At 61.7% G+C, this 20,721-nt stretch overlaps 4 protein-coding genes across 6 annotated transcripts; 2 read left to right on the top strand and 2 right to left on the bottom strand.

Moving 5' to 3' along the window:
- The first annotated feature begins 134 nt into the window (after nucleotides 1-134).
- On the top strand, nucleotides 135-4,645 carry LOC107547182 (nitric oxide synthase interacting protein). Its single transcript, XM_029073276.2, has 9 exons — nucleotides 135-216; nucleotides 1,550-1,631; nucleotides 2,433-2,538; nucleotides 3,135-3,216; nucleotides 3,349-3,499; nucleotides 3,637-3,755; nucleotides 3,865-4,052; nucleotides 4,247-4,355; nucleotides 4,533-4,645. The coding sequence occupies exons 2-9, from the start codon at nucleotides 1,562-1,564 to the stop codon at nucleotides 4,602-4,604; spliced, it is 897 nt and encodes a 298-aa protein (XP_028929109.1). The 5' UTR covers nucleotides 135-216; nucleotides 1,550-1,561; the 3' UTR covers nucleotides 4,605-4,645.
- Nucleotides 4,646-4,743: 98 nt separating this feature from the next.
- On the bottom strand, nucleotides 4,744-7,850 carry RCN3 (reticulocalbin 3). Its single transcript, XM_029073273.2, has 6 exons — nucleotides 7,595-7,850; nucleotides 7,307-7,506; nucleotides 5,981-6,153; nucleotides 5,649-5,709; nucleotides 5,340-5,545; nucleotides 4,744-5,252 (listed from the first exon to the last, which is right to left on the bottom strand). Exons 1-6 carry the CDS (start codon nucleotides 7,831-7,833, stop codon nucleotides 5,145-5,147), a joined length of 987 nt encoding a protein of 328 aa, XP_028929106.1. The 5' UTR covers nucleotides 7,834-7,850; the 3' UTR covers nucleotides 4,744-5,144.
- A 597-nt stretch (nucleotides 7,851-8,447) lies between these two features.
- On the bottom strand, nucleotides 8,448-14,166 carry FCGRT (Fc fragment of IgG receptor and transporter). 3 transcript variants are annotated; one of them, XM_029073268.2, is made up of 7 exons: nucleotides 13,973-14,166; nucleotides 13,535-13,657; nucleotides 10,943-11,224; nucleotides 10,548-10,844; nucleotides 10,169-10,444; nucleotides 8,795-8,902; nucleotides 8,448-8,631 (listed from the first exon to the last, which is right to left on the bottom strand). In XM_029073268.2, exons 2-7 carry the CDS (start codon nucleotides 13,641-13,643, stop codon nucleotides 8,540-8,542), a joined length of 1,164 nt encoding a protein of 387 aa, XP_028929101.1. In that variant the 5' UTR covers nucleotides 13,644-13,657; nucleotides 13,973-14,166; the 3' UTR covers nucleotides 8,448-8,539. The 3 variants fall into 3 exon arrangements, with proteins under 3 accessions (XP_028929101.1, XP_028929102.1, XP_028929103.1); XM_029073269.2 differs by lacking the exon at nucleotides 13,973-14,166 and adding an exon at nucleotides 13,872-13,964; XM_029073270.2 differs by lacking the exon at nucleotides 13,973-14,166 and having other exon boundaries at nucleotides 10,548-10,826; nucleotides 13,535-13,855.
- A 2,367-nt stretch (nucleotides 14,167-16,533) lies between these two features.
- LOC114814558 (paired box protein Pax-6-like) lies at nucleotides 16,534-19,276 on the top strand. The gene is made up of 7 exons (XM_039913386.1): nucleotides 16,534-16,612; nucleotides 16,707-16,868; nucleotides 17,209-17,291; nucleotides 17,668-17,821; nucleotides 18,363-18,496; nucleotides 18,884-19,007; nucleotides 19,188-19,276. The coding sequence occupies exons 1-7, from the start codon at nucleotides 16,534-16,536 to the stop codon at nucleotides 19,274-19,276; spliced, it is 825 nt and encodes a 274-aa protein (XP_039769320.1).
- Nucleotides 19,277-20,721: the final 1,445 nt, after the last annotated feature.

The raw sequence follows: 20,721 nt of genomic DNA, 5'->3' as shown, positions 1-20,721 counted from the left end.
CTCGTTCCGGCCCCGGAACCATGGCGCTCGGACTGGCGTTTCCGGGGGAGGGTAGAGAGGGAGGGACGCGGCGGCTCGGGGCAGACACACTTCCGGTCTGGCCGGGAGGGGCGGGGCCGGGACACTTCCGGCTTCCGGTTTTGGGGGAAGGGAGCCGGGGCAGCGCTGGGGCAGCGCTGGGCCAGCCGGGGGTCGCAGCTGGGAAGGCGGACAAACGTAAGGACTGGCTTCCGGCCGCGATAGCGGGGACGATTCATGATTATAATACTATCATGATTATTAGAATAATCATAATGATGCCATTTGTTCAGCCCTTACTCTGTGCCAAGTACTGTTCTAAGCGCTGGGGGACGTCCAGGGTCATCAGATCGCCCCAGGGGGCGCTCACGATCTTCATCCCCATTTGACAGAGGAAGGAACTGAGGCCCAGAGAGGAACTGAGGCCCAGAGAAGAGAGTAATAACAATAATAATAATAATGTTGGCGTTTGGTTAAGCGCTTCCTCTGTGCAGAGCACTGTTCTAAGTGCTGGGGGAGATACAGGGTCATCAGGTGGTCCCACATAGGGCTCACAGTCATCATCCCCGTTTTACAGTTGAGGTCACTGAGGCCCAGAGAAGTGAAGCGACTTGCCCACAGTCACCCAGCTGACAAGGGGCAGAGCCGGGATTCGAACCCATGACCTCTGACTCCCAAGCCCGGGCTCTTGCCACTGAGCCACGCTGCTTCTCCAAGCGACTTGCCCAGGGTCACGCAGCAGACAAGTGGTGGAGGTGGGATGGCATTTGTTCAGCGCTTACTATGTGCCAAGCACTGTGCTCAGCGCTGGGGGTGGGGGGAGTAACGAGGTGATGAGGTTGTCCCACGTGGGGCTCACAGTCTTCATCCCCATTTTCCAGATGAGGGAACTGAGGCCCAGAGAAGTGAAGTGACTTGCCCAGGGTCACACAGCAGACAAGTGGCAGAGCCGGGATGAGAACCCACGTCCTCTGACTCCCAAGCCCCGGCTCTTGCCACTGAGCCGTCACGCTGGCATTTGCTAAGCGCTTACTATGTGCCAAGCACTATTCTAAGGGCTGGGGTAGATTCAAGGCCATCAGGTTGTCCCACATGGGGCTCACGGTCTTCATCCCCATTTTACAGATGAGGTAACCGAGGCACAGAGAAGCTTAGTGCCTTATCCCAGATCAGACAGCGGACAAGTGGCGGAGGCGGGATTAGAACCCACGTCCTCTGACTCCCAAGCCCAGGCTCTTTCCACCAAGCCACGCTGATTGCCAGACCGAAGCAAGAGGGAGTTAGGGCAGACTCCAGGAGGGACTTCCTGGAGGGCAGAGCAGGCCCAGGGCGGCGGGTCTCAGCGGGTGTTAACAAGGGGGCTCGCCACCCGCTCCTCCCCTGTTATCGCCTCCCACGGGTGCGGACACTTCCCGAGCCTCCTTAAACGCCGTCCCCCACGCCACCACTCCCACTCCGTTTGGGGAACCCAGACGCCCTCGGAGCCCGCCCCAAGGCCGGGACCCTCTCGAACCCCTGTCTCTCCCTCCAGGCCCGCCCCGAGATGACCCGCCACGGGAAGAACTGCACGGCGGGAGCCGTCTACACCTACCACGAGAAGAAGAAGGACACGGGTGAGCGTGGGGGTCGCGGGGCTGAAGGCCAGTCCAGGGGGAGGCTGGAGGAGAGGCCTGGGAAAGAGGATCTCCCGGAGAGATGGGGCAAAGGTCCTTTGGTCAGTTGTATTTATTAAGCGCTTACTATGTGCAGAATACTGTACTAAGCGCTTGGGAAAGTGCAATACAACAATAAAGAGTGGCAATCCCTGCCCACAAGTCGCTCAGTCTAAAGGGACCTATGGCCCGACCTTCTTCCCTTTACCGCTGCTCTCTCATCCTACCCACTTGACCCTCGCGTCAGTCAACCGTAGCTATTGAGCACTTACCATGTGCAGAGCACAGTACTAAGCGCTTGGGAGAGTACAATACAGTAACGACACAATCTCTGCCCCCGTCGAGCTTACAGTCTAGAGGGGCAGACAGATCGCTCCTCCTTCATTCATTCATTCTTCGGTCGTATTTATGGAGCGCTTACTGTGTGCAGAGCACTGTACTAAGCGCATGGGACAGTACAATACAATAAAGATGCATTCCCTGCCCCCAACGAGCTTACACTCTAAAGAGGGAGACAGACATTAATATATATAAATAAATTAGCTATATATGTGTATGTATATATATATATATATGCTGCGGGGATGGGAGGAAAGGTGAATGAAGGGAGCAGGTCAAGGCGACGCAAAAGGGAGTGGGAGAAGGCGGCTTACTCTTTGTAGTCCCCCCAGGCGCTTAGTACAGTGCTCTGCATCCAGGAGCCACCCACTAAGTACCACTGATGGATCGATTTTCCTGCCCCTCCTCCCCACCACCCCGCAGCGGCTTCGGGCTACGGGACCCAGAATGTGCGTCTGAGCCGCGATGCCGTCAAGGACTTTGACTGCTGCTGCCTGTCCCTGCAGCCTTGCCATGATCCTGTTGTCACGTGAGTTGGGGGACAGGGGAGACGGCGGGGAGGGTTGGGTGCTGCACCGTCTGGGAGCTACTCCAGCGCTCAGCACAGGGTTTGGCATATAGCAAGAACCAAATAGATACCATCGTTCTTATGGTCGCCGTGGGGTGGGACAGGCAATCTGCCATATAGAGCCCGGGCCCGGGAGTCAGAAGGCCCTGGGTTCTAATCCCAGCTCCGCCACTTGTCTGCTCTGTGACCTTGAGCAAATCACTTCACTTCTCTGTGCCTCTTATCTCAACTATAAAATGGGGAAATAGATTGTGAGCCCCACGTGGGACAGGGACCGCGTCCAACCCGATTATCTTGTGTCTTCTACCGCACTTACTACGGGTGCCTGGCGCATAGTAAGTGTTTAACAAACACCACAATTGCTATTATTCAGTGACTTTATCTATAAAACGGGGACTAAGACTGTGAACCCTGTGTGGGACAGGCACTGTATCCAACCTGTTAAATTTGTATTTACCCCAGCGTTTGGTACAGTGCCTGGCCCATAGAAAACATTTAACAATACCATTAAAAAAAAAAAAAGATCATTGCTGGATCCCTCTCCTTGCCCCCGCCAGCCCCGACGGGTTCTTATACGAAAAGGAAGCCATCCTGGAGTATATCCTGCACCAGAAGAGGGAGATTGCGCGGCAGATGAAGGTCTGTGGGATGGAGGTGGGGGTCGGGGGGAGGTGGAGGAACGGGGGGTGCACACGGCCGCGTCTGGAAGCTCGGAGGGGTGCGCTAACCGGGGCTGGCGGCGAGAGATCCCCCCCTCCTCCCACCCCCCAGGCCTACGAGAAGCAGAAGGGGGAGCAGCAGGCGGAGCGGCGCGAGCTGAGCCGGGCGGCTGCCCAGGAGCAAGTGCGCGGCTTCCTGGAGAAGGAGACCGCCATCGTCACCAAACCCCTCAACCCTTTCCAGCGGCGGCCGGCGGGGACCGGTACGGAAGGGTCCGGCGCGTGGGGGCGCGAGGAGCCGGAGGGCTGGGGGAGAGCGTGGGGGCGGAAGTGGGGTGATGGCCACGGTCGCCGTGCCACCCCCCCCGGCACCGAGACCCTGTCCCGTCATCCCGGCCAGGCGACAGCGAGCCGGGCCCCAGCACCACCTCCGCCCCCGAGGACAAGGACAAGCAGCTGCCCAGCTTCTGGATCCCCTCGCTCACCCCGGAGGCCAAGGCTTCTCGCCTGCAGAAACCCGTAAGGACGCCCCACTCCTCCCCTCCCCGACCGACTCCCCCTTTCCCTGGGCCTCGCATCCCCTCCCACCCACCGTCATCTCTCTCTGTCTCCGTCCTCTGCCCGGCAGTCTCGGGCGGTGCTGTGTCCGATGAGCGGACGGCCCCTGCGCCTCAACGACCTGACGCCCGTCCGCTTCACGCTCCTGGACGGCTCCGTGGACCGCGTGGGCCTCATCACCCGCAGCGAGCGCTACATCTGCGCCGTCACCCGCGACAGCCTCAGCAACTCCGTGCCCTGCGCCGTGCTGCGGCCCTCGTGAGTGTACCCGCCGGACCATCAGACGGGGCGTGGGCAGGTGGTCGCGGGCCGTCGGACCCTGCTCCCCTGCGGGCGGCGGCGGCCGTGGGACCGCCCTCGGCTGCCCGGGTTGTCGGGGAGTGGGGGTGGGAGCGGGGACGGCCGAGGAGGGATCCCACGTCTCACTGCGTCCGTCCATCCGTGCCTGGCAGGGGAGCGGTGGTTACCCTGGAGTGTGTGGAGCGGCTGATCCGCAAGGACATGGTGGACCCCGTCAACGGGGCCAAGCTGACGGCCAAGGACATCATCGTGCTGCAGCGGGTTAGACTTCTGCCCCAGCTCCTCTTGCCCCAGCTCGCCCTATTCTCCCTTGCAGCCCTCCACCAGCCACCGCCGCTCCCCCTACCTTGCCCGGTTCTCTGCCCTTGCTCTATCCTCCACCCCCGGACCGTCCACCCCGCTCCACCCCCAACCTCGGCTCTGTGTTTCTCTCTGCAGGGAGGCACGGGCTTTGCCGGCTCTGGGGTGACCCTGGAAGCGAAGAAATCTCGTCCCGTGATGCAGGCCTGAGGGCCCCAAGGAAAGAGGCAATAAAGCTGTGCTGCGCTACACTTTGAGTCCTTGCTGCTGAGTTCGGGTTGGCGGGGGTGGGCAGGGGCTCCGGGCCAGGGGACCCCACGGGCCGACAGAGAGCGTGAGCACACACGTACACAACTAGAGACCAGACTTTTATTCCCTGTGCCCCCGACCCCTGCAAGAAGGGTCGGAATGGGAAAGGGAGGGTCTGATCGCCCACTAGGGGCCTCAACCCCAATAAATAACTCCTCCTGGGGGGCTGGAGTGCTGAGGGGAGTGGTCCGTGGCCCAGGGGGGAAAGGGAGATGAGGAGCGTTTCTCCGGGAGCAACGCTTGCCTGGCCGGGGTACGGGATCGGGGCGGGAGGGGGCCTGGTATTTGTGAGCGGGTGGGGAAAGTGTCTGAGAGGTAGGAGAACTTTTGTTCCCGGGGCGGGGGGTGGGGGGGTGGTCCCAGGCACCTTCTCTTTGGCTGCAGTGGGGGCGAGGCCCCGGTAGGTGAAGGGGGGTGCGTGTGGCTGGGGCTCCGGCCCCCTCAGAGCTCGTCGTGCTTGCGGGTCAGGTCCTCGCCGTAGTTGGTGGCCTGGCTTCCCACGAACATGCTCCAGTTGTCCAGCACCTCCTGCTTGCTCAGCTGCCCGTCCTGGGGCGGATGGGAGCCTGAGCACCTTCCGACGGGACGGCGGCCCCGCCCCCTGCCTCGCCCCCCGACCCCATCCCCCGCACGCACCTTATTGCTGTCGGATTCATGGAGGAGGTGGTTGGCCTCCACGTAGGGCTGGTCGTAGTCGGGGGGCAGGACCCAGTGCCCCACCTCCTGGGCGTTCAGGTGCCCGTCCCCGTCCAGGTCCCGGAAATCGCGGAACTGCGTCCGCTCCGTCCGCACCCACTCCGGCTCCGGCTCCTGAGCCCCCGGCTCGGGCGAGTACATGTCGGCTGGTGGGGAGGGGAGAGCGGCGTGTGGCGGTCGGGGGCCTGGCGGAGACCCCCCGGCGGGCGGATGGAGACCCCCCCGGAGACCAACCCCCTCCTCTCTTACCTATGTACTCATCCACCTGTACGAAGCCGTCCCCGTTCTTGTCCAAGTCCTCCAGCGTCTCCTGTGGGGAAGGGGGCGGTAGGGCAATCAATCAATCAATCAATCAATGGCATTTATTGAACACTTACTCTGAACAGAACCCTGTCTTAATCATTTGGGAGAGTACAACAGGCTAGGAGCAAAGCCAAACGGATAGAGCCCAGGCCTGGAAGTCAGAAGGACCTAGGATAGGGACAATCATTATTATGACTTAGCAGACCGGTCCCCGCCCCATGGGGGACAGAGTCTCCCCACGTTCCCCTCCCCCGGGACTGGTGCCCCCCCTCGCTTACGGCAATGATGATGTCTCGCATGCGGGGGAAGTCCTCAGGGTGCAGAAAGGCGGTGAACTCCTCCCGGGTGGCCACCATGTCCCCGTCCTCGTCGGCCACCCGGAACCGCCGCTCGTCCCGGGCCAGCAGCTTTCTGTACGAAGCCGCGTCCGCCACATCTCCAAATTCTTCACCTGGGCCGGTGGGGCGGTGGGTCAGGGTCAGGATCAGCCCACCCACCCTTGCTGACCAGAGCCCGGGGTGGGGTGGAGGGACCCACCCGGCTCCACCCTCCATTCGTTCAATCGTATTTATGGAGTGCGGACTGTGTGCGGAGCACTGTATTAAGCGCTTGGGAAGCAGCACGACCTAGCGGCAAGAGCACAGGCTTGGGAGTCAGGGGATGTGGGTTCTAATCCCGGCTCCGCCACTCGTCTGCTGTGTGACTTCGGACAAGTCACTTCACTTCCCTGGACCTCGGTGACCTCATATGTAAAATGGGGGTTAAGACTGCGAGCCCCATGTGGGACAACCTGATCACCTTGTACCTACCCAGCGCTTAGCACAGTGCTTAGCAAATAGTAAGCACTTAACAAATACTACGATTATTACCGGCAGCATGGCTTAGTGGAAAGAGCACGGGTTTGGGAGTCAGGGGACGTGGGTTCTAATCCCGGCTCCGCCACCTGTCTGCTGCGAGATCTTGGGCAAGCCACCTCACTTCTCTGTGCCTCGGTTACCTCATCTGTAAAATGGGGGTTAAGATGGCGAGCCCCACATCGGGCACCCTGATTACCTCGTGTCTAACCCGGCGCTTGGCACACTGTAAGAAATTTGTTCCCGAATTGTACTTTCCAAGCGCTTAGTACCGGGCCCCGCACACAGTAAGCGCTCGATAAATACGACTGAATGAACAAACAGATCTTAGGATAATTATAGTAATAGTCGTGACGGTATTTATTAAGCGCTTACTATGTACCACGCACTGTTCTAAGCGCTGAGCAGTGTTTTACGGGGACAGTGGAAGGTAAGACTAAACGGGCAGGTCCCCCGCAGCACCCCCGGCAAGGAGCTTCTGCAAGCGGGGGGAGCTAGAGAAGCAGCGTGGCTCAGTGGAAAGGGCCCGGGCTGGGCAGCCAGAGGTCGCGGGTTCTAATCCCGGCTCCGCCGCTCATCAGCTGGGTGCCTCTGGGCAAGTCACTTCCCTGTGCCTCAGTTCCCTCATCTAAAAAAGACGGCGAGCCCCGCGCGGGACTACCCGACGCCCCTCTATCCCCCCGGCGCTCAAGAGGGCCCAAAGTTACGGTGACTCCCCAGGGCGGCGGGGAGGGTGGGGGGCGGTCAGACCTGGGTAGTAGCCGTAGGTGGCGTTGCGGAACTCCCCCCAGGCCACGCGGCCGTCGCCGTCGGTGTCGTAGTCGCCCCAGGCCCGGTCGACGCTCTCCCGCACGTGGCGTTGCTGCGTGTGGCGGATCCAGGCCTGCAGCTCCGCCGAGGACACGACGCCGTCCCCGTCCCCCGCCGCGTCGATGCGATCGACGATGCGCCTGCGGCCGGAGGGGTCTTTGGGGGGGTCGGCCCGGGGACCCCCTCCCCATCCCTCCCCTCCCCGTGCCCCGCGCCCTTTGTCCTCACCCCAACCGGGCCCGGCTCTCCTCGGGACTGAGCTGGTCGAAGGTGCGGGCCTCCTCGGCGCCCAGGAAAGCCTCGTGGTCGTACTGGAAGCCGTGGGCGTCGTCGTGGGGGACGGAGCTGAGGGGGGTCCCGTGCCGCACCCGCTCCCCGTGGGCGGGGGGCTCGGGGGGGGGCTTCCCCTCCGACGGCCGGGACCCCCACCACAGCCCCAGCAGCCACAGCAAGGCCCAGCTCCTCATCGCTCCGGGCGGGGGATGGGGCGAGGCCGGGGGTGAGGGTGGGCGGGGGGACACGCGGGACTAACCCCGAGTGGCGGGGCCCGGGGGAGAGAGAGGGAGCCGAAGGGCCGGTGGGGCCGGACACAAGTCCGGGTCGGGCCGGGCCGGGCCGGGGCGCGCCGAGGGACGTGGCGGGGGGTTGGGAGTGGGGATTGGGCCCTTGCTTGCCCCCTCCCCGCCGTCCACCTTCCTCCCACACTCTTCTCTGCGCAAGCAAAAAGTCTTCGGCCCCCGGGCCCGGCCCGACCCGACCCGCTCCCCTCCGCTCCGCGCTCCGTCCGCCCCGATTATCCGCCCCCGAGAGGTCCCCGCCCCCCCGACCTCCGCCAATCACTTCGTGGCGGCCCCCGCCGGGGGCGGGGCCCGAGACCCCCACCCCCCGTCGCTCATTGGGCCCCGCGCGCCACGTCCCCACCGGGGGGGAGGGGAGGGGGCCGGGGAAGCCCCCCGGGGGGCGGGCGGGGGATGTCCGGGCCGGGCCGCGCCTCCGCCGCCCACCCCTCCCTCACCCCCTCCCCAGCCCCGCCACCCCGACCCCCTCCCCAAAAGAAACGCCAGGCACACCAAACGGACACTGTGGTTCAATAAACCGAGAAGGACACCGGGAGGGGAGGGGGAGTCCCGGGACCGGCAGAGAGCGGGGGCCGGGGGGGAGGCCCGGGGGGCGTCAAATGGCCGCCGATGGGACGTCCGAGTCGGAGGTGGCGGGATCGGGCAGCAGGGAGCCGGTGTCCTCTCCGCGGAGACGGAGCCACAGGGCTGAAGGGGAGAGGGGGGTGAGGACCCGCCGTCCCGGCCGGGGCCTCCCCCTCCTCCCCGTCATTGCTCTGCCGAGGAGGTGGGGATGGGGGTGGGGGACCCTGCCCCCCCGCCCCCCTCCCCCGGGCTCAACCATCCGTTCCCTTCCCCTCCCGGTCCGTACCTGGGGGTCCCAGCTTCCTCCTCCTCCACACCAGGTACCCCGCCGCCCCCGCGGCCAGGATCAGGACGGAGGCCGCAAAGAGCCAGGCCGGGGAAGGGCCTCGTTGCTCTGAAACAGGGACGGGGTCGGGGAGGGGGGGTCAAGCCCCGTGAAGACCCCGTCCGGACCCCAACTTCCCGAACTTCCCGGAATCACGGAGGCCAAACCCACGGCCCCGGAACCGTGGGGGTCGAGGGGCCGGAGCGCAGAGAGGAGCGGCACGGAGGTCGGAGGGGTCGAAGTGCAGCCCAAGGAGGGCAAGGATAAAAGCAGTCAGGCCTCTCTGATGCTCACTGTTGATCCGGTGCTTCCCACACGACCTCCGTTCACCCCACCCACTGCTTCCTCTTTCTGCCCACCCGCCCCGTCCCCACCACCCGCAGATTGGGATGGCGGATACGGCACGGGTCCGGGAATCCTAAGGACCTGGTTCTTCTAATCCCGGCCCAGCTGGAAGTAGCAGGATTTAGTGGATAGAGCACCGGCCTGGGAGTCAGAAGGTCATGGATTCTAATCTAGGCTCTGTCACTTGTCTGCTGTGTGACCTAGGGCGAGTCATTTAACTTCTACGGCCCTCAGTTACCTCATCTTTAAAACGGGGATAAGAGTGTGAGCCCCACATGGGACACGTGGGACAGGAACTGTGCCCAACCTGATTAACTTGTATCTACTCCAGCGCTTAGAACAGTGCTCGGCACATAGCAAGCGCTTACCAAGTCCCATAATCATTCTTATTATTTGTGGTGTTCGGCTCCCTGTCCTCTCTCAGACCCCCTCGGGAACCTCCTGTCCCCCCCACGTCCCCAACCGATACCCCAGCCCCTTATTAATAATAATAATCATAATTATTAATATTATCATATTAATAATAATAATAATAATTGTAGTATTTGTTAAGTGCTTACTGTGTGCCAGGCACTGTACTGAGCACTGGGGTGGATACAAGGAAATCAGGTTGGACACAGTCCCTGTCCCACAGTAGGGCTGACCGTCTCAACCCCCATTTTACAGATGAGGAAACTGAGGCCCAGAGAAGTGAAGTGACTTGCCCAAGCACACACATCAGACGAGTGACGGAGCCGAGATTAGAATCCACGATCTTCTGACTCCCAGGCCGGTGCTCTATCCACTCAGACTATCCCTGCGACTTCCCCTTCTGCCAGAGGAAGCGGTGAACAACTCTAGGTTTGAGATTCCCCCTACGGGGGTCCAGGGGACTCCCCAGAGGAAGCTAGAGGATCGGGGGGATCAAAGAGAATCATGCCGCCCCTGAGGGATGAGGGAGGCCAGTGCGGAGGCAGGGGGATGGATGAGTTGACCTCCCCCGTTACTGACCCCACGTTAGGATAACAGGTTGGGCCAGGCCCTGATGCTCCACGCGGCAGGCGTATCTCCACTCCTCTCCCTCAGGGACTTTCAGGACCTCCCAGGTCTGGAACGTTCCATCCCCGCTGGGGAGGGGCGCCTGGGCCCGGGTCTCCCCCGGCAGCACCGCGCCGTCCCGCAGCCAGGAGAGGCGGAGGTCGGGGGGGTGGAAGGTGAAGGCCCGGCAGAGGAGCGTAGTGTTCTGGCCCGGGGAGCGGCGGGTGGACTTGCGGACCGTGGGAGCCTCTGGCGGGGGCGGGGAGAGCACGACCGCAGTCAGAAGGGGCGATGGAGGCTGGGGGGTAGGAGGGAGTCCATCCCCACCCCACCACCCCTTCGGCCCCTCTACCTGTCCACGCCAAGTTCCCCCGGCCGGTTTTCAGGTGGTTCTGCAGGCGCTTGAGGCACGTCACCTGCAGAAAGCCCACCTCCTTCTCAGCTTGTTGAGACCCCCAGGCTTTCCGGACGCTGTCGGCCGCGGGCCCGGCCCCCACCCAGGTGGCCTCTGGGGTCGTCAGGTGGTCCAAGGTCAGCAGGTCGCGCCCATCCAGGCCGAAGCGGGAGACGCCCTCGGTTCTGTTGTCCTTTCGGAGCGCACAGCTGACCAGGCCCTGGAGCGTGTGCGACCCTGGGAGCCCCCCGTTTCCTAGCGACCCGGACCGTGAGCGGGGGGAGGCAGGGACATCCCCCCCTCCCCTCTTTTCCTCCGCCCGCCCATCCCGGCCATCCCCGCCCCCCTCTCACCGATTCCAGGACCGGCTTGCTCCACGATGGCGGCCAGAGCCTTCTCCATCTCCGCGTGGCGGCTCCGGAGATCCGTGGTCTCTTGCTCCCAGGCCCAGGGAGGGAGGAGTTCAAATTTCCAGGGCCCCTGGGCCTCGGCCTGGCCTTCCTGGCCCCCGGTGCCGGCCGCTTTGAACGTCACCACCAGCTCCTCTCCCAGGAAGCCCGAGGCCCAGAAGCGGGGAAGCCCCGGGCCTGGTTGGCTCAGGGCCGTGAAGTGATAGTGGAGAGACCATAGGGCCGCTGCGGGGGAGGGGAGAGGGGGCAGAGATAACGGCAGGAAGGCCAGCAGGGAGACACAGCAAGAGCTTGATCGGCTTGTCGACCCCCAGTCCCACCGCCCAACCTCGCTCCTCTCCCGCTGTAGCTCAGCCCGCACTCGTAGCTCCTCTAATGCTAATCAGTCATTCATACTTATCAACTGTAATAATAATTGGGTGGTATTTGTTAGGCACTTACTGTGTGCCGGGCACTGTACTAACAGCTGGGGTGGGTACAAGCTAATCGGGTTGGACAAATCCCTGTCCCCCATGAGGCTCACAGTCTCAATCCCCATTTTACAGATGAGGTAACTGAGGTCCAGAGGAGTGAAGTGACTTGCCCAAGGTCTCATAGCAGACTAGTAGCAGAGCCGGGATTAAAACCCAGATCCTTCGGACTCGGGCGGTGGGGGGTGGGGGGTGGGGGGGGTGGCCATGCTGCTCTTCCCTCTTTTCTGTTTCACTTACTCATTTAGATCTGAACCTCCGAGGCACTTTGACACTCCCCGCTCCCAACCCCCAGCTTCCCACCTTTCCCAGGACTTGTCTCCACATCCTTAGACCCTGTTGCTTCCTCTACCTAAAACTGATTCAGCACTTAGAACAGTGCCTGGGACTCAGTAAGTGCTTAACAAATGCCATAAACATTATTATTATTTTAATGTCAGTCTCCATCTAGATTGTGAGCTCCATTTGGGCAGGGAAACTCTTTCAGGTTGGACTCTCCCAAGTGCTTAGTACATCCTCCGCAAACAGTAAACTCTCAATAAATCCAACTGATTATCAATTTAGTACAGTGCTCTGCACAGATTAAGCGGTTAATACCACTGATTGATCACCAGATAGTATCAGTCAGTGGTATTCACTGAATGCTTACTGCGTGCACAGCACTCTCCCAAGTGCTTAGTGTTCTGCAATAAATACCACCGATTGAGTAATTGCTTGGTTGAACTCAGGGAAATGGATGGCAGGGACCAGAGATGGAGAGACAAAGCTGAGGCTACACAGAGGACACAGCTCCGCTCCGGGGACTGGGGGCCCACCATGTCGAAGGAGAGACCTGGGCAAAAAGGGGAATGACAACCCTGGGCCCCTATGCCCCTGTGCCCTTCCCCGGGTCTCCGTCCCCCAGCTCCGGGACCCCCAGCTACTCACGTTGGCCAGCCCGGTCAGGTCACACACCCCCCAACCCTGAAGGCGGAGAATCATCCCTTCCCTCTCTTAATTCTGTCCCTGAGCTCCCAGGATTTAGGGAATCTTGGCCTCTGTGATTCCTGACTCTCCTTGCCCATTTCAGAGCAAGCAGGCCTACCCCCTCCCTGATGGGATGTCCTGATTCAGATACCGTGAGAGAGGAGGAGGAGGAGGAATAATGAAAATAATAATATTTGTGAAGCACTTAATACGTGCCTGGCACTAGACTAAGCGCTGTGGTAATAGTAATAATAACCGCGGTATTCGTTAAGCACTTGCTATGTGCCAACCACTATACTAAGGGGTGGATACGAGCAAATCGGGTTGGACACAGTCCCTGTCCCACGTGAGGCTCACAATCTCAATCCTCATTTTACAGATGAGGGAACAGAGGCCCAGACAAGTGAAGTGACTTGTCCAAGGTCACACGGCAGATACGGGGCAGAGACGGGATCGGAACCCTTGACCTTCTCCCAGGCCCCCACTCTATCCGCCACACCATGCTCGGACGCGGTTCCCGTCCCATACGGGGTTCACGGCGAAGAAGGGAGGGAGAGTAGGCTTTTCTTCCCCCTTTTACAGATGAGGAAACTGAGGTCCAAGGCAGTTAAGGTCACCCAGCTGGCAAGTCTCTCTGGACCGAAAGTTCCTTGTTGGGCAGGGAACACGTCGCCCAAATGTGTTAGACTCTACTTTCCCAACCGCTCAGCACAGGGCTCAGCCCACGGTAAGGGCTCGGTACATTCGATTGATCGATCGACTACAAGGGGCAGGACCGGAATTAGATCCCAGGTCTCCCGACCTCCAGATGCGGGCTCTTTATCCTAGGTCAGGCGACTTCTCGAAAGGAAGACGGGGGAGAATGAGGAAATAGGGAAGGGAAGGGGGGGGTGGTCCAGATCCTCAGGAAAGAGACTCCAAGATTGCTTCCCACCTCTCCTCCAGAGATCCCTCCCCGTCCACCAACACCAGTCCCCAACCACGCGGTACACCCTCTGCTCGGGCATCCTACTTCCTGCTCCTTTCCCCTTCACCGCTTCTCTCCCCGCGTGTGTGCCCCCCGCCCCCCACCTCGCCGGTGGGTATCTTGGCATCTTACCAGACCCCAAGGCCAGGGGCAGGCGGAGGAGGAAGAGGAGGAGGAGGAAGAACAGGAGGAGGAGACAGGGGCTCCGCGCGGGGCCTCGGGGGGCCAGGGGGCCGGCCATGTCGTAGGAGAGACCTGGGCAAAAAGGGGAATGACGACCCTGGACCCTCCCCCGGGTCTCCCTCCTCGGGACCCCCAGCTAGGCAAGAAGGCCGGGCCCGGTCACCCCCCGGGGGGGCGGGCGGTGTCCGGGCGGTCCGACCCCGGGTGTGGCCAGTCCCGGGGAGCCCCCCGAGCCCGGCCCAGCTCTCCGGCCCTCCTCCTCCCGGGCCCCGAATGGGGACTTTACCCTCCGGCTGGTTAATGAGTGTCCGGGAGGCTTCCCTCTCGCCCGCCTTCCCGGGACCCAGGCGTCCGGGCGCCCCCCGCTCCCCCCGGCCCCGGACTCACGCCGCGGACCCCTCCGAGGGCTTCCAGAGTGTCCGCCGCCGCCCCCCGCCCGCTTCCTCTTTCTGTCTCCGAATTGTTCCCGGCCCCTTTCCGCCCGGCCGGGCCCCTTCCGGGCTCGGCGCTGGGCCCCCGCCCGGTTTGGCGTCCGCCCCGGGCCCTGGGGTCACCGTGGCCAGGCCCCTGCCTCCGGTTTGGACGCCCCCCCGGAGGCAGGGCCGGACAGGCCAGGCCAGGCCAGGCCAGGACAGGCCGGGGGAGGGGAGGGGGCCCGACGCCGGGGCTGCAGCCCCGCCCGCGGCCACACGGTGGCGTGGTAACACCGACTAACCCGGACCGCCCCCCCCCCCCCCCGGGATGTTTCCCCCCCGGGATGTTTCCCCCCCGGGACCCCCTACTTGGCCCCCCGGGACCCCTGGCTCAGCCTACTCCCTTAGACTGTAAGCTCATCGTGGGCAAGGAATGCATCTCTTCACTCAATCGTATTTATTGAGCGCTTTTCGGTGTGCACAGCACTGTCCTAAGCGCTTATTATTATTATTATGGAATTTGTTAAGCGCTTACTCTGCGCCGGGCACTGTTCTAAGCGCTGGGGAGGATACAAGATGATCAGGTTGTCCCACGTGGGGCTCACAGTCTCTTCATCCCCATTTGACAGAGGAGGGAACTGAGGCACAGAGAAGTGAAGTGATTTGCCCAAGGTCACACAGCTGACAAGTGGCGGGTCTGGGATTTGAACCCATGACCGCTTGGAAAGTACGATACAGCAATAAAGAGAGACGATCCCTGCCCACAACGGGCTTACGGTCTGTTTATGATGAAGCGCCTTGGCCTACTGGCAAGAGCAGCGTGAAAGCAGCGGGGCTTAGCGGCAAGACCACGGGCTTGGGAGTCAGAGGACGTGGGTTCTAATCCCGGCTCCGCCACTTGTCTGCTGTGTGACCTTGGGCAAGGGACTTCACTTCTCTAGGCCTCAATGACCTCATCTGTAAAATGGGGATTAGGACTCTGAGTCCCATGTGGGACAGGGACAGTTTCCAAACCGATTGCCTTGTATCTACCTCAGTGTTTAGGACAGTGCTTGGCACACAGTAAGCGCTTAACCTCTCCCAAGCACTTAGTAGGATGCTCCGCGCACAGAAAGCGTCCAATAAATTCGATGGACTGATTGACTACTGGCCTCCCACTTTTTTCTCCATCCCCACTCCAGAGCCTCCGATCTCCCCCAACTCAGCCCCTCTCCTCCTCTCGCTCTCTCCGGCCAGGGTCTTCCCCCCAACATCTCTCCCCCTTCCGACCCTCCGTTTCCCCTCTCCCCTCACCGATCCCTGAACGCCCCCCCTCACCCCCGGGCTCCCGCTCCCCATCCCAGTCCTCGGGCCCCACAGGATCCCCCTCCCTACCTCATCCCGGGGCCCCCCTCCCTTCTCCCCACCACCTTCCCCTCTTCTCAGCACGGCCTAGTGGCTAGAGTAGGGGCCTGGGAGTCAGAAGGTCATGAGTTCTAATCCCGCCTCCGCCACTTGTCTGCTGCGGGACCTTGGGCGAGTCACTTCACTTCCCTGGGCCTCAGTGACCTCATCTGTAAAATGAGGGAGGAGAGTGTGAGCCCCACGTGGGACAGGGATTATGTCCAACCGAATTTGCTTGTATCCACCCCAGCGCTTAGTCCAGTGCCTGGCACATAGTAAGTGCTTAACAAATACCGCTATTATTATTCTCCCACTCCCAGTCCCTCTCTCTCTCTCTCTCTCTCTCCCCGCATCACCCCGGGCCCTGCTGACTTCTCCCCTCTCTTCTCCCCCATCCTGCGCCCCCGGCCCCCAGTCTCAGCCCCGCCCGGCTCCCTCCTTTCCCGGGCTGCGCTCCGGCCCGGCTCTCGCCCCCCCTCCCTTATTCCTTTGCGCCTGAGTCGAAGTGACAGCCCTTCCCCCCCCCCCCCCCCCTCCGACTCAACAAGGAGCGGCCAGAAACGCTCAGACCACGGCTGGAGAGGCCGCCGCACTCCCGCCACCGAGGCCAGGTCAGCGGCTGAGCGGCCCGGACGCCTGGGTCCCCTTGGAGGGGTCCGGGCGGCGGGACTCGGACCCCTCGAGGGAAGGGGCCGCGGACCGGCGGATGCCCGGGGGGTCGGGACTAGGGCCCGGGCGACCGGGGGGGCGACTCGGGTCCTTGGGTGGGGAAAAGCCGGGGAAGGGGGTGGGGGAGGGAGAGAGCCGGGGGCCCTTGGGATGCGCCCAGAGGGAGCCTAGGGGACGGACCGTGCCTGGGGGCTGGAGGACGGGGCAACTGGGTCCGTCTTTCGCATCTCGGGGTGGGAGGCGGCGAATTAAATCACTCGGGAGCGGAGCGTTGTGCGGAAGAGCCGCGGAAAAGCCCCCTCCCCTTCTCGGCCTTCGCCTCCTCGTCCCCCGGGGCGGGAGGAGGACAAATTCATCCTCTGGGACTCACTCCTTCCCCCCCAATCCCGCACCAACCCCATCTCCTTGTCAGCCCCGAGCCCCCCACTCTCTTCCCCTCGCCCGGCCCCGAGACCCCCACTCCGACCCCCGAGAGCCCTCACGATGCTCAACGTTCAGAGCGGAGTTTGGGGGAGGCAGGACTGGTACCCGGAAAGCCCGAGGGCCCGAGAGGACAGCGCAGGTAGGTGCGAGGCGGTGGGCGCCGAGGGGGGCGAGGAAGGAGAGAGAGGGGAGGCTAGGGGAGGGAGGCCCGAGGTCTCCCCGATTCCCCGCAGGGCACTGCCCGGCGCTGGGGCCCGACCCCGCCGGGGTCCCCGGGGAGGAGGAGGAGGAGGAGGAGGACGTCGAGGCCTCCCAGCTCCACCTGCAGCTGAAGCGCAAGTTGCAGAGGAACCGGACGTCGTTCAGCTCGGAGCAGATCGAGGCGCTGGAGAAGGGTAATAATAATAGTAATAACTAGTATTAACTAGTATTATTACGGTATTCGTTGAGCGCTGACTCTGTCCCGGGCACTGTACTAAGCGCTGGGGTGGATACCGGCAAATGGGGTTGGACCCAATCCCTGTCCCCCTCGGGGCACCAAGTCTCCATCCCCATTTTACAGAACAGGGAACCGAGGCCCGGAGAAGTGAAGTGACTTGCTCAAGGTCACACGACAGACAAGCGGCGGCGGAACTTCGGGTCGGGGGTCGGGGCGGGGGGTGGGGGGTGAGGTTTCCCGGGGGAGGGGAGTGGGCGGGTCCCGCACCTTCTCCTCGCCTCCCTCTCCCCCCGCAGAGTTTGAGCGGACCCACTACCCCGACGTCTTCGCCCGCGACCGCCTCGCGGCCAAGATCGACCTGCCGGAGGCGCGGATCCAGGTCCGGGGCCTGCCGGGGGGACGGGATGGGATGGGCGGGGAACGAAGGGGGCAGAGTCTGGGGGTAAATAATAATAACAATAATAATGATGATGGCGTCTGTTAAGCGCTCACTAGGTGCCAAGCACTATTCTAAGCCCCGGGTGAGATCCAAGGTCATCAGGTTGTCCCACGTGGGACTCACATCTTCACAAGGGGAGGAGCCGGGATTAGACCCCACGACCTCTGACTCCCAAATCCGTGCTCTTGCCACTAAATCACGCTGCTTCAAAGGGGGGGGGGGGCGGGGTCTGAGTCGAGGGGGGAGGGGGGAGAAGTTGGTCGGGACGGGGTCGACCCCTCCCCTCCCCTCCCCTTTCTCTCCCCGCGGACCCCAGGTTTGGTTCTCAAACCGCCGAGCCAAGTGGCGCAGGGAGGAGAAGCTGCGAAGCCAGAGACGCCAGGCTGGAGGGTCGTGCTCGGGGTCAGAGCTGGGGGCCGGGGTCTTCCCCGCCCCTCGGTACCCCGGGACCCTCGCTCCTCCCCAACCCGGTAACCACCCTCCCTCTCCCCCTCCCCCGGCACCCGAGCTTCCCAAATCTCCTCATCAACTCCCGGGAACCGTCGTTTGTAATAATAATAATAATCGTTGTAGCATTTGTTATTAATAATGTAATAATAATAACTGTGGTATTTGTTAAGCGCTTAAGTGCCAGGCACTCTACTAAGCGCTGGATACAAGCAAATCGGATTGGACACAGTCCCTGTCCCACGCAGGGCTCAGTCTCAATTCCCCATTTTACAGACGAGGTAACCGAGGCCCAGAGAAGTGACTTACCCAAGGTCACGTAGCAGACAAATGACAGGGTCGGGATTAGAAACCACGACCTTCTGACTCCCAGGCCCGGGCTGTAGCCACTAGGCCTCGCCTCGTCCCTGCAAATTCCACCCGCTCCCCTAAATCCCACCCCCTCCCTCCCCTCACAAATCACACCCCTGTTTAGGCAGAAAAGTATGTGTGTTGGGGGGAGGGGGGAGGCTACTGTTCGAGAGATGGGCATCTGAGCTGACCCCGACCCCTTTCCGTCCTCAGGGCCGACTCTGGGGGCCGGGGACGCTGGGGTCCCCTCCAGCTTCGGTCCCCTGAGACCCTCCCCTGGATTCTCGGGGATGCAGGTCAGAGGGGGCGGGTGGGAGGAAAAAATGGACCGAATGGACAAAGAAGGGAGGAGACTGGGGAGAGGGGAGCGGGAGGGGAGAAAGAGGAGGAGGAAGGGGCGGAGGGGGCGAATAGATAGTGAGAAGAGAGGGGGAAGTGGGGAGGGGGAGGAAGAAGAGAGGGGGAAGTGAGAGGGGAGGGGGAAGAAGAAGAGGGGGGAAGTGGGAAGGGAGGGGGAGGAAAAAGAGAGGGGAAGGGGAATAGAGGAGAGGAGAGGGGAATGAAGGAGGGGAGAGGGGAATGAAGGAGGGGGGAGGGGAAGGGGGGAGGGCAATAGAAATGGGGGAGGGAAATGGGGGGAGGGGGTAAAGGGAGGAAGGGGAGGGGGTTGGGGGAGGGGAGGGAATCTGGTGGCCGGGGGGAGGGGGTCCTGACGGCCTGCCTGCCTCTGCCAGGCCCAGGCCCCGCCTCCCGTAGCGGCCCCCAACGCCCCCTACCCCAGCCCCGCCCCCGGCTCGGAGGGCCGCTACCCCTCCTCCCTGCCTCCACACCTGGCCCGCCCCGGCTCCGCCAGCACCGGTGAGCGGGGCCGCGGGCACCGGCACCGGGACCGGGACCGGCACCGGCACGGGGGAGGCCGGGGGCGAGGGGAGGAAGGGGAGGAAGGCCTCTATCGCCTGGTCCCGAGGGACGAGGAAGTGGCGTCCCTCAGCCCCCCCCCCCCCCGTGTCCCTTCAGTCCCCTCTGTCCCCGGTCCAGGCCTCCTGTCAACCGGCGTGTCCGTCTCCCCGGTGCCGGTTCCCGGAGCAGGCTCGGACTTGGGCCCCTTCTGGCCGCGGCTGCAGTGAGAGTCGTCCGTGCGTCTACACCGGCACGGCGGGGGACGGGGTGGGGGACGGGGGTCCCGGCCGCCCCACCCCTCCCCATCCCCCCCACAACCCGGAGCGTGGCTCGGGTCCTCGGGCCCTTTAACCCCGCCCTCCCCCCCGCCCTGCAGGCCTCGGCCCGCCCCGCCCCGCCACCTTCCCCTTTCCCCCTTCCCCCCCCACCCCGCTCCGGTGTGTGACAATAAAAGGATAAGACCGCATTGCTTCTTCCTGCTTATTGGGCAAGGAGAGAACGCGGGAACCTGAAAAACAACCCCAGAGACACTGCGATAACAACAACCACCACCCCAGAAACGCGATAATAAACAATCCAGAGACCCTCCAATAACAAGCCCAGATGCACCGCAATAACAAGCCCAGATGCACTACAATAACAATCTCCGAGGCCTTACAAAAGACAACCACCCCAGATTCTCGCCAATAACCACCTCGGAGACTCTACCCTACAACAACAACCGTAATTACTACTACTATGGCTAATAATAATAATAACTACAGTGCTCGTTAAACCCTTACCGGGAGCCAAACACTGTACTGAGCCCTGGAGTAGTTACAAGATAATCTGGTTGGGCGCAGTCCCTACCCCACATGGGCCTCACTGCCTAAATAGGAGGGAATACGATTTAATCCCCATTTGGCAAATGAGGGAACGGAGGCACAGTCCGGTGAAGTTACTTGCCATAAATCAAACGGCAGACAAGTGGCAGAGCTAGGAGCGAGAAGCAGCACGTGTCTGGGAGTCAGAAGACGTGGGTTCTAATCCCGACTCCGCCATTTGTCAGCTGTGTGACTTTGGGCAAATCGCTTAATTTCTCTGTGCCTCGGTCACCTCATCCGTAAAATGGGGATGAAGACTGTGAGCCCCACCTGGGACAACCTGATAACCTTGTATCCCCCCCCCCCGAGTTTAGAACAGTGCTTGGCACATAGTAAGCGCTTAACAAATACCATTATTATGATTATTATAGGATTAGATCCCAGGTCCTCTGACTCCCAGGTCGAGCTCTTACCACTAGGCAATAAAATGATCACGGATAGATTTGTTAATGGCTATGAGTCAAGACTGGACTAAGTGCTGGAATAGATCCGATACACCATCTAAGGGGGAAGAAGAACAGATATTTAATCCCATTTTACAGATGAATCGCAGAGAAATTAAGTAACCTAAGGTCATACAACAGTCAACTGACAATAACAACAAAACGGAGACACAAACACCATCACGGAATCACACAGTGTCGCAAACGGCAATCCCCAAACCCAACATTAACCACCCAGAGACCCGAAATGATCGATCCCTGACTGTGACACCATCTCAACCAACACTTTTGCACTCACAACCTCCTGCTGTACTTTCAGACAAATCGATTTTCCATACCCTACTCATTCAAATAGTTCTTCTTCCT

The sequence above is a fragment of the Ornithorhynchus anatinus genome, chromosome 10, assembly GCF_004115215.2.
Source record: "Ornithorhynchus anatinus isolate Pmale09 chromosome 10, mOrnAna1.pri.v4, whole genome shotgun sequence".
In the NCBI taxonomy this organism is placed as follows: domain Eukaryota; kingdom Metazoa; phylum Chordata; class Mammalia; order Monotremata; family Ornithorhynchidae; genus Ornithorhynchus; species Ornithorhynchus anatinus.
The sequence above is the reverse complement of the archived record's forward strand: the minus strand, read 5'-3'. Positions and strand labels throughout refer to the sequence as shown.